Source organism: Podarcis vaucheri (assembly GCF_965113315.1).
Source record: "Podarcis vaucheri genome assembly, chromosome: 7".
Taxonomy (NCBI): Eukaryota; Metazoa; Chordata; class Lepidosauria; order Squamata; family Lacertidae; genus Podarcis; species Podarcis vaucheri.
In genome coordinates, this window is record NC_138765.1 from 31,486,297 (window position 1) to 31,502,024 (window position 15,728).

Genomic DNA, 15,728 nt, shown 5'->3' on the forward strand with positions numbered 1-15,728 from the left:
TCTCCCACCTGTGCGGGAAGCAAGTGGTATTCAGTGGCACACTGTGTCCAACAGTAAAGGCGGAAAATACCCATTGCGGCTACTAACTATTGCTGGCCTTGCACAGCTTGCATGGCAAGTTGCACCTGCTGAAATAATCTCATTCATACAACTATAGGCTGCAGGAGCCCTGCCTTCCTCCTCTGCATTCTGACACCTCCCTCCTATGCCAATAGTGTGGTTAGAGCGCTGGATTTGGACCTAGGAAGCCAGGGTTCAAATCCCCACTCAGCCATGAACCTCACTGGGTGACCTTGGGCCAGTCGCAACCTCTAGCAGCCTAGCCTACTGTAAAGGGTTGTTGTGGGGATTAAATGGGGGGACGGGACAGTATACAGCAACTTTGAGAAAAAGGTGGGGTATAAATGCAGTAAGTGTGAAGACTGGCTGAAGCATGAAACTGAATATTTTATGATAATAAATTAATATCAAAAATGTACAATCTGTTGCTAGACTGGGAAATGAAAGATAAAGAGGTTAAATTGGTCATGATTAAATGGGCACAAGATATGGGACACAATATTCAGATGGAGGAATGGGAAAAACTATGGAAGAGTGGGATTAAATTTACAGCATGTGTGGCAAGAAAATTAGATACCATCTATAAATCATTTTCATATAACTCCAGTCAAATTAGCAAAAATGTATAAATTAAAGAAAATAAGTGTTGGAAATGTAAAATAACAGAAGGGAGGTTTTTCATATGTGGTGGGAATGTAAAATAGTAAAAAAAAAAACTATTGGGAAACAATTTATAATGAAATGATTTTTTTAAAAAAAACTTTTGTCAAAAAACCAGAAGCATCCCTACTATTAACAGGAGTAGATATACCTAGATTACAAAAGAACTTATTTATGTATGCGACTGCAGCCGCACGAGTACTGCTTGCACAACACTAGAAAGAAGGTGTCCCAATTAAAGACGATTGGCAAGTTAAATTAATGGAACGTGCTGAAATGGCAAAAATGACAATGAAACTAAGAAAAAGAGATGACAACGAATTTAAGGAAGAATGGATTTTATTGCATATATACAGAAGCAATGTACACAGGTTAATATATTGGCAGGGTTCTAGCACTACTTGTAATTAGATTATGAATGAACAATAAGTAATTTTAATGTGGTATGTTGATAAACGCTGGAACCAAGGAAGGGACATAGGGGGGAAGTCAATTTTTTGTTTGATATTGAATTTGTATTGATGTTTTATTTTTGTTATATTGGGAAATTAATAAAATATTTATTAAATATTTACCACATTTTTATTTTTAAAAAAACCTGAATGAGATTTTCGTTTTGTTATTTGATTGGCTGCCCCTCCAACCCAAGTCCTCCAATCTCCCGTTCCCAGAGCTCCTCCTTTCTGAAGAGGCGACAAGGCTGGTCCAGGCCCGCCTCTTCTCTGTGCACATGGCATATTTTCCTCGGCTGCGGTGGGAGGGGGGGATTTGTGTCATATGACAGATCCAAGATGGCGTCGGCCAGGCTGCCGAAAGTTTTGCTGCTCCAGCTGCTGAGCGGATTTTGCTGGCTGAGTCCCGGGAGCTCGGCGGGGCCGGTGCCGCTGGTCATCTGGCATGGCATGGGTGAGTGAGCGGGATCTAGTCAGGGTCTCGGCTGATGCTTTGTCGAGAGAGAGGGTGTTTTAAATGTTCATCCCGGGTTTTTTTTGCTTTCGCAGCAGTCTTGAAAGAGTCTTACAAGAGAGTGACCAGGCTAGTTAGCTTTGTGGCTGAATGCAAATTCGAACCCTGGTTGTGGGTAAACGCTTTCCCACGGAGTTCTAGCCTCGTTGTGGTAAAACACTGGGAACATCTGTATAGCATGTACTATGAGGTGCTTTAACAAAACGAATTGTAGCACAATCCTAGCCATGTCTACTTGGAAGTAAGGCCTATCTAATTCAGTGGATCTTACTCGTAGGTAAGTGGGGATCGCAGCCTTACTAACAGCAGTGTGGGCTTGTTCGTAGTTTAGTATCTGTCAACAGGTTGCTAATTGTCAGGAGGCTATTCATTTACCTGTGAATAAGCCCCATTTAACTTGCTGGAAATTATTTCTGAGAAGATATGCATAGGATTGCAGTGTCAGTTAACTCTTGTCAAGCAAAAGAAATGAAGAAGAAAAAAACCCACTGTGCATAGGATGGAGCAAAGCAAGTGTTAATTAGTTGTTGGACATGGGTTCAAGTATGGGTTCTGCTACTTCAAAGTGTCACCACTTCAGTTGTCTTGCAAGGTTTCTTTTAGGGTGAAACTCTGTGGCTTTCTTGTTTCAGTTTCAGAAGGAAGGTAATGTGGTAACTACCTGATGGCCCTGTAGCTACAGTTCCTTATTCGGAAAATCATTAAGTTAGTAGTGCTTTGAGAACAGAAGCAGCACAGTTACACTATGACTGTGAAACTAAAAAAACATGTCTCCTCCAAGTCACTGTCTCCTGCTTGTCATTTAGCAGCCTAAAGGGTCTGGAGGGACTAGTATCTAAACCAGAGGGTCAGTTTTTCATTGTAGCCCATGTTTGCTGACCCCAGTCTTGTACTCCCCAGTAGCCTGGCCAATCACATTTTCCTTACTGTGTGACTTACTAGGTTATCAACTTGCAGGAAACTGATCCAGTATTTCACCAAGCAAAGCTTGTATGCATTTCTCCCTAGTGGTTTTCCTTAAGAGAGGACTTGTCTGTAGTGACAATCTTTCTAGCATTTCTTGGGTGTTCACAGTTTTTTCTCGGTTGCTGTGATTGATGTGTAGACTACATTAGTTGAAAAGTGGATTGATACAGCTCATCCTTCTGCCAATCGCATACCATAAAAAGACACACGTGTGCACAAATGAAGCTTGATTCTGCATGAATAGTGCAAATGGAAGCAGCTTTTATAAATATAGCAGTAATATTTAACAACTACCGCGGTGTCATTATCCTGCCAACAGTGACCTTTTTTATCTGCTGGCTTTAGTCTAAAAGCAATGTTTGATGTATAAACAGACAGGTGGCAAGAAATCTGGTGAAGCTTGTTCAAAGCTGGCCAGGTGCCACCCTTCCCTTTATGATCATATCACTTAATTGGATTATACAAGGGGATGGTTGAATTGGAGTGGCATGAAAAGAACTGGGCATTCAAAGCTCATCTCAGTCAAGGAAAATGTATTATAATTTGTGTTAATGCAGAGGTGGGGAACTGAAGGCCCAGGACCAGACCCTCCAGGGCTCTCTGTCTGGCCCTTGGGACTCTCCCCAGCCCATATCCCTCCCTTGCTGCTGGCCCTGGTTTGCACCCTTCTTGAATGTTTTTGCTTGGCTGGAATGTGTCCTTGAACTTTGATAGCGCCTATTTCTTGTTTGGATGAGGATGGAGAGGGATGTGTGTAGAAACTAGCCTTCTGAACAAAGGTAAACATTAAATTGATTGCTGTGCCCACTTTTGCCTCTTGCCCTGCTCATCTCCCAGAAGCAGGTGGCCCTTGAGAAGAAAAGGGCTTCCTGCCTCTGTAACTGGGATCATGGGACACTGTTTCTCAAAGAAATATGCTGACCAACATCATTAAAAAACTGAAACTAAACAGAAGAGAAAATGAAACTTTAAAAAACGGAATTTACAAGATTGGAAGAATGCCATACAAAACATAGCATCCAGTTCCAGACAATGACATTGCAAGTGTTATATGCATTTACAGTTGAATAAGACAGTGAGAAAGGGCAGGTAGCATTAACGCTGTTCCTTAAGACCAGTTTGATTCTCTTCCCTAATCCTCGCCCTGCCCTAAAGCAGTTGCTGAGAAATTGCAAATGTAAAGGCATCCTGAAATGGCAAGACGTCTTGGAATCGGGGTTAGCGACTGGAGGCCCCATGACCAACTCCAACCTTTGAAAGAGGACCAATTGCAAAATGGGCTAGATTAGGAGGCTTACTTGTTAGTCCACTTTGGGTGGGGGTAGAGGGTAGCCCTTTTTGCCCAGCTTCCTTTCAAGGTAGTTGCTGACTCTAGGACAGGGGCAGGGGACCTTGTGCACCTCCTGATATTCATGGACTTTCATCTTTCTTGAATGCCGGCCTTGCTGATGGGAGCTGGTGTCCAGAAACATCTGGAGGAGCCACAGTTTTGTCCACTTTGCCCTGAGATAATATTTCTTTTCCAGGGGTAAAGAGTTAGAGGAACTGGCTCCAGGCCCCTCCAGCCACAGTATAAAAGAGAATATTTGTATCTCCTGAAAGGCCACAGGCTCCAGACTTCCATGACTCTTCACAGTGATTTCAGCCTCAATTAAAGACTGGTTTATAGCATGGCTGCATTTGTGTGATCATTCAGCTTTATAAAAGTCCAAGGCTCCAGACTTCTTGTCTTAGGGTTCTTACTCACTCCAAATCACCATGTAAGATGTTAAGCACACTCAGTACTGTGAGTGAGGTTTGAAATTTGGATGTGCACTCTCCTGTTGCACTTTTGATTCTGTTTCAGACTTTTACTCCCAACGGTTTGTAATCTCTTGCGCTTATCCATGGGATGGAGCACAAATGAGGGAGGGACTAATGACTAGGAAAGTGATGACAGAGCTGCTTGGGCAATTAATATTTTTTCCTTAGGGGAAGATGATATGTACAGCTTCCCTGCCTAAGATCCTCCTCCAGTTTCCTGCTGATCTTGCCTCTTCCCCTCAGGCTCTTTTGGAGTCCCAGGTTGATGAGATCAGGCCAGATTTCTTTATATGGTCTAAGGCTGCACACAGACAATACATTTAAAGCGCATGGCTTCCCCCCAAAAAATCCTGAGATTAGTAGTTTAGCTATAATTTCCAGCACCCTTCAACTACAGTTCCCATGATTCTTTGGAGAAGAAATGTGCTTCAACTGTATGATGTATATGCAAGTTATAGACCCATTGTGAAATATAACTGGAATAACATGAAATGTTAGATATAGTATGAAATTTTGCATCCATCCAGACCTCATTCTGATATTATCTGGGCTTTTATCTTGATTACCAAACTTGTTCTTTCTTTTTTTCTTTCTTCTTTCTTTCTTTTTTCTTTCTAAAAGGGGCTACCCTTCTAGTAATAGATTCACCCTCTCCCTTCATATAAAATTCTCACAACACCATTGATCTGCCAGATAACATGTCCTCAGTTCCCTGCCTCCTGTGAAGTCTCAGCCCTGTGCTTGGAGAATAAAAAATCCTGATACGCTTTCTCTGCTGGGACTAATATTCAATGGCAAACAATCTAAATTGATGTCATGAGCATACAATTAACAAGGGTACAGGAAACTCTGGGCCGTGTCTAAAGCCACATTCGACATGCATTTATTTTGAAGTGCAGTATTCCTATGTGTGTCTAAAACCATACTCCTTTTTTTTACCTCACCCCTTTCTTTGGATGGGGCTTTGGGTTACAGCTGTTCAAGTAAGTGCCTGTTGTATATATCTGGATCAAAATGGCTGAAGTTTTGTCAGGAAATCAGAAATCCATTGCTATATTTTAGTATTACAGTGGTACCCCGGGTTACAGACGCTTCAGGTTGCAGACTCTGCTAACCCAGAAATAGTACCTCGGGTTAAGAACTTTGCTTCAGGATGAGAACAGAAATTGTGCGGCGGCGGCACAGCAGCAGTGGGAGGCCCCATTAGCTAAAGTGGTGTCTCAGGTTAAGAACAGTTTCAGGTTAAGAATGGATCTCCAGAACGAATTAAGTTCTTAACCTGAGGTACCACTGTATTTATTAGATTTATATGCCACCCCTCATTATAAGATCTTAGGGAGGTTCGCAGAATAAAATACAGGTTAAAACAAGTACATGATTAAAACAGCTAAACAATAGCCTGCCCACTTCCCACAGACACATTTAAAAGGCTGCAGAATGTTAATCAGCCAAAGGGGAACCTTTTCGCCTGGCACCTGAAATATATATAATGAAGGTGCCAGACGAACCTCCCTGAGGAGAGCATTCCACAAAGGGGAGTATTATAAATATTATATGTTCCTTTTGCCTTTGTCTATGTGGGAGGTGTCAGTCTCCTGACTCACTGGCAAGATAAGATGCACACCGTTTGTATAAACCCACTTTATCATCACTGTTATCTTCCCAGGTGTAGTCCAGGATGACGTTCAGCAGCCCTCGCACAAGAAACAACATGCCTTGCCCAGGATGGTCAGGAATGATAATCGTGTTGTTTTTGTGGAACCGAGAAACAAATGTGGTTTTGTTTATGTGCTTATTACGTGCGTCAGCCTTCAGTATCTCAAGAAGATATTTACAGTGGTGCCTTGCAAGACGAAATTAATCCGTTCCGCGAGTCTCTTCGTCTTGCGAAGCAACCCTATTAGTGGATTAGCGCTATTAGCGGTTTAGCGGCTATTAAAGGCTTAGCGGCTATTAAAGGCTTAGCGGATTAGCGGCTAACAGGCTATTAGCGGCTTAGTGGCTTAGGAAAAGGGGGGGGAGCGAAAAAAATCTGAACACTCGCAAGACATTTTCGTCTTGCAAAGCAAGCCCATACGGAAATTCGTCTTGTGAAGCAGCTCCAAAACGGAAAACCCTTTCGTCCAGCGGGTTTTCCGTCTTGCGAGGCATTCGTCTTGCGGGGCACCACTGTATGTGGCAGTTTTTGTAAAATGCAGGATTTTCTTTTAATGTAATCCATTAACTTTTCAGGAAAGATAATTGAGCAACTAAAAATTCTGTCTTAATAGTTGACCACCCTGCTGATTTGCGTTAAGGTGGGAGCCGACTATGGGGCTTCCCTATAGCTCCCTGGGGACCCCAGCAACACATGAGCTGAGTCTACGTTTGTTATAATTTGCAAATATATTTTGCTAGACTAAAAAAGAATGCTACTGCAACAGTCCCGTTGCTGAATTTCTGATTCCAAATCTTTTCCCTCATCTGCTTTTTTCCCTTTAATCCCAGGTGACAGCTGCTGCAATCCTGAGAGCATGGGTTACATAAAAAAAATTGTGGAGAAGAAAATCCCAGGGATTTACGTTCTGTCTTTGAAGATTGGCAGCAACCTAATTGAGGTGGTGTAATTTTTTATTGTGAATTTTCTCAAGTAGACACGGTGTTTAAAATGGTGCTCCTCATACTTTGTTAACTTGAGCCCCAACTATCAGCCTGGAGAGCTCAGTTGGTTAGAGTGTGGTGCTGATAACGCCAAGGTTGTAGGTTCGATCTCCTTAAGAGACAGCTGCATATTCTTGCATTGCAGAGGGTTGAATTAGATCAGGGGTCAGCAACCTTTTTCAGCCGTGGGTCGGTCCACCATCCCTCAGACCATGTGGTGGGCTGGACTATATTTTGGAGAAAAAACGAACGAATTCCTATGCCCCACAAATAACCCAGAGATGCAATTTAAATAAAAGGACATATTCTACTCATGTAAAAACACGCTGATTCCTGGACCGTTTGCTGGCCGGATTGAGAAGGCGATTGGGCCGCATCCAGCCCACAGGCCATAGGTTGCCTACCCCTGGATTAGATAACCCTCTGGATCCCTTCCAACTCTTCAGTTCTAAAGGACAGTGTGCAGAACATTGTGGACAGCGCTGCATGTCTTTCCAATGCTGCTTCCAACAAGGATCTGTGCATTGGGGCAATCAGTCTTGATGCCAAGACTGACATTAGAGGAGGGACAGGGGCGGGGGAGTGTTTGTAGGGAAATGCCATTAGAACAAAGCAGCATCTCTTCTGCCTGAAAGAGGATGAAATGATGGTATGGTGAGGAGCAGCAATCTCACGAATCCAGTGGGGATAAATGGAGGACCCTGCTGGGGCAGTTGAATTCTTCCCACTCATGAGAAAGGCTAGGAGACCTGCCTGTTGATGAGCAGGATTCTCATCCCCATCCCCTCCTGACCCAATGGACTTGTCAATCACATTGGGTGTGCATGTCTGAGTAGGGGTGGGGAGAACCTAAAGGCATCATCATGGACACCTTTAAAACAGGTGTGAGCAAGTAAGGGTGTAAGAAGGGCAGACTCCCATGAAGTAACCCCGAAGCTGCGGGTTGTAATTGGATTTGGGCGCAGATCTGCTTATGAGCTCCTTGAAGCCATGATGGCCTCTTACTTAGGCCTCTTCTAAGCCTTGTCTGTGCCTAAGCTCTGATCTCTAAATGGATTTGGTCCTGATACTGAGCCGCCCAGCTCTCCCACACGCTCGTGCCTTTGGTTTTGCTACGCAGAGCTCAGAACCTGGGTGCTGAATCAAATTCCATCCTGGCGTTACTTTTCCAAGCATTGAGGGCTGCCTTTCCCCAGTGGAGAGCTGTCGGGGGCTGCATCCCAGTAGTGAGTGGGGCCAGACACAATCACACAAGCACTTGGACAAAGCGACTTCCCATGGAAGCAGCTAGGCATATATTCTGGGTGACCTCGGCTAAAGTTTCACCTCCTATCTTTGCCATAGACATAGAACCCTGTAGTCCCCCTAACTCCCTCTCCCTCTTGTATCCTGATGGAACGGCTGCTGGCTGCTAGGCACTTGAAGGAGAAGCCTCTGTCCAGCAGAGCCAATGGAGAGACACAGCAGCCTCATCTCTCCCTCTTTACTTCTCTCTTTACATCTATCTATCTATCTATCTATCTATCTATCTATCTATCTATCTATCTATCATCTATCTATCATCTATCTATCTATCATCTATCTATCATCTATCTATCATCTACCCCTCTTGCGTTTGGTCCAGAAATAACAGTTAATGCAGAACACTGCAACATGTTTGCTGATCCTGCCAGCATGTTACATCCTCAGCTCATAGATCTGCATTGACGACTGATTTGTTCCTGGGCCAGATTCAAGGTGGTCCTCAGCCCGGTGAGTCAGGCTGGGCCTGGGAAGGACTAACACCTGGCTCCTTCGAGACCAGGAGATTCAGCTGCAGAGTGACACTTGTTGGAACATTGGACAATTAGTGAGGGAAATCTATATACAAACTTGTCCCACTCTAGTGACTGCTGTATCATTGCATTATTAATATACTGTAAGCTTCACAAATACTCCTAAATGAGCAAACAACTGGAGGGCCACAGGTTCCCTATCCCTGGGTTAGCGACTTCCTTTTTGAACAGAAAGGAGGAGGGCTGATTGTCTGGGGAAGGGAGCTGCAATCTCCCTGTGGGGACTTGCCTGCCTCCTGCTCAGTGTGTGACACTTTGGCTGTCTCCTGTTCTTCAAGTTCTCCATTTTCTTCAGGACATGGAGAACAGCTTCTTCATGAACGTGAATGACCAGGTGAAACTCGTGTGTGATGAACTCGCAAAGGACCCGAAGCTTCGAGGCGGCTACAACGCCATGGGCTTCTCACAGGGAGGGCAGTTCCTGTAAGTGTCTCAAGCGCTGCAGAATGAGGGAGGAGCTTTGGGTGGAAGGGGGCAACTTTTGATAGAATGCAGTGGTAGAGCACATGTGTTGCATGCAGAAGGCTCTTAGAAATGTTAAATAATCAATACAGTTTTTTTTAATGTTTAAATCATATTAATTTTTTAAAATCACTTTTTAAAATGTTCAATTTTGTAACTTATTTTAATTTTAAATTTATGTCCCTCATGTGACATATCATATTAAAGCCCACGAAGTTCTGAAGAGATTGGTGTTTTTAGTTTTGATTTATGTCAGTTCTGGCCTGAGCTTTTCAGGTTTTTCTGCAAGGCCAAAATTGTCAATTTTTTGAAATTTCAAACCCTCATGACTCACAAACGGATGAGATAAAAAAAAATTGAAATTTTAGATTTAAGCTTAGCTTTGATCATTCAACAAATGTACAAAATGTTAAGAAAATTGGATGAGATGAGGTAAAAAAGTTGAATCACTTGATATGGAATGACCTACCTGTGACACAGGAGGCTGCCTTTTACAGAACCCAGGCCCTTGGCCCCTCCAGCTCAGTACTGGTAACCTTAAAGATGGGGAACTGCGGGCCTCCAGATGACATCAAATGTCCCCTCCCACCACCCCTGGCCATTGGCCATGCTGGCTGGGGATGATGGGAACATCCGACAGGTCACCCCACCTCCCCAACCTGAATTCCAATAAGAAGTATAATAAAATCTAACGTATATAAATTGAATTTCAAAATCAATATTAAATCAAAGTCAATATAATCCTGCCAGTTCTACGTTCTGCCCTGGCATGTAAGAACTGTCTGGACAATGTGTCTTCTGCCTTGGAGGTTGCTGCTTAATCTGTTTTTGTCGTTGCCCCCCCCCCCTTTCCAGGAGGGCGGTGGTGCAGAGATGTCCCTCTCCCCCAATGTTCAATCTGGTTTCTGTAGGAGGTCAGCACCAAGGTAAGCCCATCTGAGTGGTCTTTTGTTTTCTAGACAAGAGAATGCAGATTCAGGCGGGGAAAGTTATGACATAGCAACAGAGGATGTTATGTCTGGGGGAGGCAGACCATATGGGTCCCTTCCAATCAGGATTCAGTCCCCATCATGGGACTGAAACTGCCTTGACTGCGCTGGTCAGTGATCTCCGGCGGGCTAGGGACAGAAAGGAAAGCTGTTCCTGGTTCTGCTGTGAGTGTTTGGAGGCAGCTGGAGGATGGATGGCAGTTAATGGATTGAGGTTGAATCCTGACAAGACGGAACACTGTTTTTGGGGGATGGGCTGGGCGAGTGTGGGGGACTCCTTGGTCCTGAATGGGGTAATTGTGCCTCTGAAGGAACAGCAGCACAGCCTGGGAGCCATTTTGGACTCACAGCTGTCGATACAGGCACAGGTCAATTCTGTGTCCAGGACAGCTCCACCTGGTACGCCAGCTGAGACCCTACCTGCCCGCGGACTGTCTCACCAGAGTGGTGCATGCTCTAGTTATCTCCCGCTTGGACTACTGCAACGTGCTTCAACCTTTGAAGGTGACCCGGAAACTACAACTAATCCAGAATGTGGCAGCTAGACTGGTGACTGGGAGTGGCTGCTGGGACCATATAACACCAATCCTAAGGGATCTTCACTGGCTCCCAGTACGTTTCCAAGCAGAATTCAAATTGTTGGTGCTGACCTTTAAAGCTCTTGGCCCAGTCAGTATACCTGAAGCAGCGTCTCCACTGAGGTCCACCTCCAAGGGTCTTCTGGCATTTCCCTCACTGAGAGAAGCAAAGTTACAGGGAACCAGGCAGAGGGCCCTCCCATCCGATGTCAGGGAGATAAAGAACCAGACAACTTTTAGAAGACATCTGAAGGCAGCCCTGTATTGGGAAGTTTTAAATGTTTGATATTTTATTATGTTTTTGCACGTGCCGGAAGGAAGCTGTCCAGAGTGGCTGGGGAAACCCTGCCGGATGAGTGGGGTAGAAATAATAAAACAACAACAATTATTATTAAAGCAATAAGCATGACTAAGGGCCATTAATCTTAATGGCTGGTGTCATGTTCAGATCTTGAATGCCTGCAAATTGGTATCTTGCTGCCACAGGCGTGTATGGCTTTCCGCGTTGTCCTGGGGAGAGTTCTCACCTCTGTGACTGGATCCGAAGGATGTTAGACCTAGGGGCCTATACTGCAGTGGTCCAGAACCGGTGAGTTCACTTTGGCGGAAGTCGAATGTTATGGGGTGGGGCATGTGCTTGGGGGTTGGGGCTCAAGGGCTTGCTCTGGCTTGTGTTTTGAACTCCCAGTTCTCCCTCCACTACAGCCTGGTCCAAGCCCAGTACTGGCACGACCCACTGAATGAAGAGGAATACCGGAAGCACAGTCTTTTCCTGGCTGACATCAATCAAGAGCGAGTAAGTTTGATAGGTTTGGGCCTGGCCGGTCTGGCTGCTCATCCCACCCCTCTAATCAAATCCAAAAACACCCCTGTAAACTGCAGGAAGTTTATCATGAAATTGTGAAGGTCTGGAAGGGCTCAAGAAAGAAAAAAACAAGCTAGAAAAAGTAGAATAAAACATGCAAAAATTAAGCAGATATATGCAGGGCATGGTCCATAGGCACACAATGGAGCAGCCTTGCTGAGTCTTGTAAGATCTGCACCTGGTCAGTGACCAGAAAGAATGCCTGTGAGCTACACGCTTATGCTTCCTTAGAGGAAGGGTTGCTGCTGACGTTTAACTTGTTTTGTTATGTACTATAAGCCTTGTTTTGAAGGGTGAGTTATTAAACATGTAGTTAATTAGTACCCAAACAATATGTTTGCATAATAATATAAAAGGTAAAGGACCCCTGGACAGTTAAGTCCAGTCAAAGGCAACTGTGAGGTGCGGCGCTCATCTTGCTTTCAGGCCGAAGGAGCGACGTTTGTCCACAGACAGCTTTCCGGGTCATGTGGCCAGCATGACTAAACTGTTGGGGCACACTTGGGTCAGGATTTGCATGGCATTTTCTGCAGTGTCATCAGCAAAGCAGATTCCAAGGTAGCTTGGGATTCTCTTAAATCTTCTTTCCTCTCTGTCTTTTCCTCCCTCTGTGCCCCCAATCTTCTTTCCAGAACAACAACAGTACCTATAAGAAAAACCTGATGTCTTTGAAGAAATTTGTGATGGTGAAGTTCCTCAATGATACCATGGTGGACCCTCCTGCATCTGAGGTGTGCACGCATATATATGTGTGAGAAACACATGCAGAATTTGATGAAATGGAAGGGGGCTGATTTTGCAAACCCGATACACCTTGAGTATAAGCCGATCCGAATATAAGCCGAGGCACCTAATTTTAGCACAAAAAACTGGGAAAACGTATTGACTTGACTATAAGCCGGTTCACCACACCACAAACCTGGTGGCAGCGGCAGCAGCAGAGGAAGAACAAGCAGCCTGAAAGGGACCGTCCTTTGCTGGCCTGGTGCATGTAGGTATGAACTGGCCATTGCAACAGTGAGTGGCTCATTTTGTTGCTCTTCTCTTTCCCCAGTGGTTTGGTTACTACCGGAGCGGTCAGGCCAAAGAGACCATTCCCTTGCAAGAGACCTCACTGTACACAGAGGTAACTATCCCGAATGTTGCTATTATTCCTATCAAGAATTTGACACCAAACCAGCTGTGTGACATCCCATCAGTTGTTGCAACAAAGAGTTTTGTTTTGTAACTAGATAATAACTTGCAGAAGAGAGAGGTGACTCCCCACTTGCATGGGGGGTTGTGTTCTGGGGGGCCCATGATTGTGTATAAGTGGGGAGCACTCTTATTTAAGTGGGGAGTGCTTGTGGTTCACAAGGAGACCTTCCTCTTTGGGCTATGGGGAACCAAGAGGACACTTCAGGGTGCTCCCCTCTTCTGGGTTCCTGTGCTGCAGGTGTGCATAGTTGCATGCAAGTAAATTCCACTCAAAAGTTGTCTGCTTAAAGAGCTGCATAAATACTGTTCTACAAACACTGATTTGCAGAATTTGAAATTGAGACAGTTGACAGGAAAATGATAAATGAGTCTAAGCTGGTGTAACTGAACAGAGATAATCTTCCAAACCTGAAGATGTGCTGACCACTGGAAGCACGTTCCTTCCAAGCTTTTACGAGAGAGCAGGGTGCATGCTTCCAAAAACAACAGGCAAATGTGTCTTTTTTTTTTTTAGACTTCAATAGCTTTTAGGAATGCATACAGTATTTAAGAATAGTTACTGCCTCCTCTCAGGGGCCAGTTAAAGGAATTTGGTTGGACTAGTACTGCAACCTTTTAAGTGACTGAAAGCCTTTGTGAATTAATTAAAAAGGCAGCCCTGGTTAATGGGACAACACATTGGATGAGGTCCAACAATGTTGTACTCAGAATAGTAGACCCATTGAAATCAGTGGATGTAACTTAAGATAAATTGCAGAAATATTTGAAGAGCATCATCCCTACACTCTTGAATCAGTGCAACTGATACACTGGTTGTGAGCCGCAAAACATCTGGACAAATGGACAGATACTACCCTGAACGATTTGGAGTTAGAGGATAGAAATTAACAGCCTTTATACCCTTTTCTTGTCACTTGCTGCCTTTAACTTGCTGCTGCTTGCCTTTAACTTAATGAAGCAGGGGGTGTAAATTCACGCCAGTTAACTTGATGGAATTTCCCCCTAGACTGCAGCTTAGTTCTAATGGTAGGTTTTAGCATTTTTACAGTAGTTTCCTTGGTGCCCTCAAACTAGATTGGCCCAGGATCTGCTCAGAGGAAGTCTTGATAGTTAAACTGGATGTAAGCCAGTTTAGGATTGTTCTATATATGCAGCTGTGGAAACATCTGCTGTTGTATTTTCTCAGAAGCTCCATTTATAGGGCTTACTCCAGTGCTTATGATTGCAGCTTCAGGATCTTAATACTGATTTATTTTATTTAATAAAATTTATATACCCCTTGATTGTAAGAAGAAACCCCAAAGTGGGCAGGAGTGGACTTGTTCAGCCTACTTTTTTACTAGAAGTCCAAGATCTGCTAACAAGTCAAAAGACATATAGCTGGAAGCAAACACTCTTTCAGCCAGCAATCTACCAGTAGATTCCAAACCACCTTCTCTGCGTGCCTAAGTTTTGCATGGTGATTTCTAGCTGAGGTCCATCTGTTTGTTACTCTATGTTCCTTCTTTCAGGATCGATTGGGTTTGAAGGAAATGGACAAAGCAGGGAAGCTGGTGTTCCTGGGCGCAGAAGGAGATCACCTCCACTTTTCTGAAGACTGGTTCTACAAGAACATCTTGCCATTCTTGCAGTGAAGCTGATGACGACCCACAGGCTGAGCCTGCCTTTCTGTGTTGCTGGAGAGGAGAGTGTTTGGTGTGTTCCTTTATAGCGCTTGCCTGGAAGGGAGAGACTTCTCACTAATCTGCTAGGTAGGGGCTAGCTTGATATAAAGATTAACACCAATTAATTGAACTCTCTCAGTAGGTCTTCTGCACCTGTATTCAATACAGCCTGACCTCTGTCAGCTTTGCCCTGCAGAGGCACTGAAATAGAACAGTCCTTTCAGCTATGTGAACAGTCATTCGTATTTGTTTTGGGATGGCAAAATTGATGTGGGTTACAATGCTTTATCAGCCTCCTTTTCTGGGATCTGTGCCAACCTTTTCCTGCCCCCGAAATGTTTTGACTACAGCAGGAGGGGAGGATCACTTTGTCTTCTTCCTCCTTTAGTGATTTTATTAGGACAGGCAGCCATCAAAATGAACACATTCACTTGTGGAGCATGTTGTGCGAAACTGAGGATGCGATATTGCAGTTAACCTTTTGCAGATCTCAGGGATGGGATATTTAATACCTCTTGTTAGAACAAGAGATAAAATGGGGGTGGGGTGGTGCACTAGCTTACGTTTCTCTCACCAGACTGCAAGTCTGAAAGCAGGCAGTAGGTCTGTAGTACACAAGAGAAACAGGTGACTTATACGTGCAACAATACTGTTGGGCCGTGTGAATGGCAGGATGTTAAGAAATGATGATTCAAGTTCTTTGGCTTTGTATTGTATTATAAGCAATAGCACACAAAAAACAACACATTCCAATAAAAAGGTTTAAGATGATTCATCGAGCAGCAGCACTGCTTTCTTTGTAGAGGAAGATTGCATCCTCACTCCTAGCATGAAGCAACATTCCTCTTGAAGGCAACAGAAGAGGTACTGTTTCCCATGTTGTTGGTTTCAAAACTCCCTTCAACCCCGCCAAACCATTATGGCTAATGAGGAATTATGGGAATTGTAATCTAGCAATAGGTGCAAAACACAAGATCTGCAGTTCAGTAGATACTCAGAAGAAGCAGAAGTGCCATTTCCCCCAAACTCCCACCTGGGTTCTA

The 15,728-nt window shown here is 44.2% G+C and overlaps 1 protein-coding gene across 1 annotated transcript; it reads left to right on the forward strand.

Moving 5' to 3' along the window:
• Nucleotides 1-1,471: 1,471 nt before the first annotated feature.
• On the forward strand, nucleotides 1,472-15,456 carry PPT1 (palmitoyl-protein thioesterase 1). The gene is made up of 9 exons (XM_082231949.1): nucleotides 1,472-1,626; nucleotides 6,943-7,052; nucleotides 9,226-9,353; nucleotides 10,248-10,318; nucleotides 11,446-11,548; nucleotides 11,665-11,755; nucleotides 12,457-12,555; nucleotides 12,879-12,950; nucleotides 14,533-15,456. Exons 1-9 carry the CDS (start codon nucleotides 1,512-1,514, stop codon nucleotides 14,653-14,655), a joined length of 912 nt encoding a protein of 303 aa, XP_082088075.1. The 5' UTR covers nucleotides 1,472-1,511; the 3' UTR covers nucleotides 14,656-15,456.
• The last annotated feature ends 272 nt before the right edge of the window (nucleotides 15,457-15,728 follow it).

Excerpts from the sequence above, each read along its gene's own strand:
- PPT1 (XM_082231949.1), top strand. The coding sequence starts at position 1,512 with ATGGCGTCGGCCAGGCTGCCGAAAGTTTTGCTGCTCCAGCTGCTGAGC. Across the intron at positions 7,053-9,225 it reads TTGGCAGCAACCTAATTGAG|GACATGGAGAACAGCTTCTT; the intron begins GTGGTGTAATTT and ends CATTTTCTTCAG. Across the intron at positions 12,556-12,878 it reads TGGACCCTCCTGCATCTGAG|TGGTTTGGTTACTACCGGAG; the intron begins GTGTGCACGCAT and ends CTCTTTCCCCAG.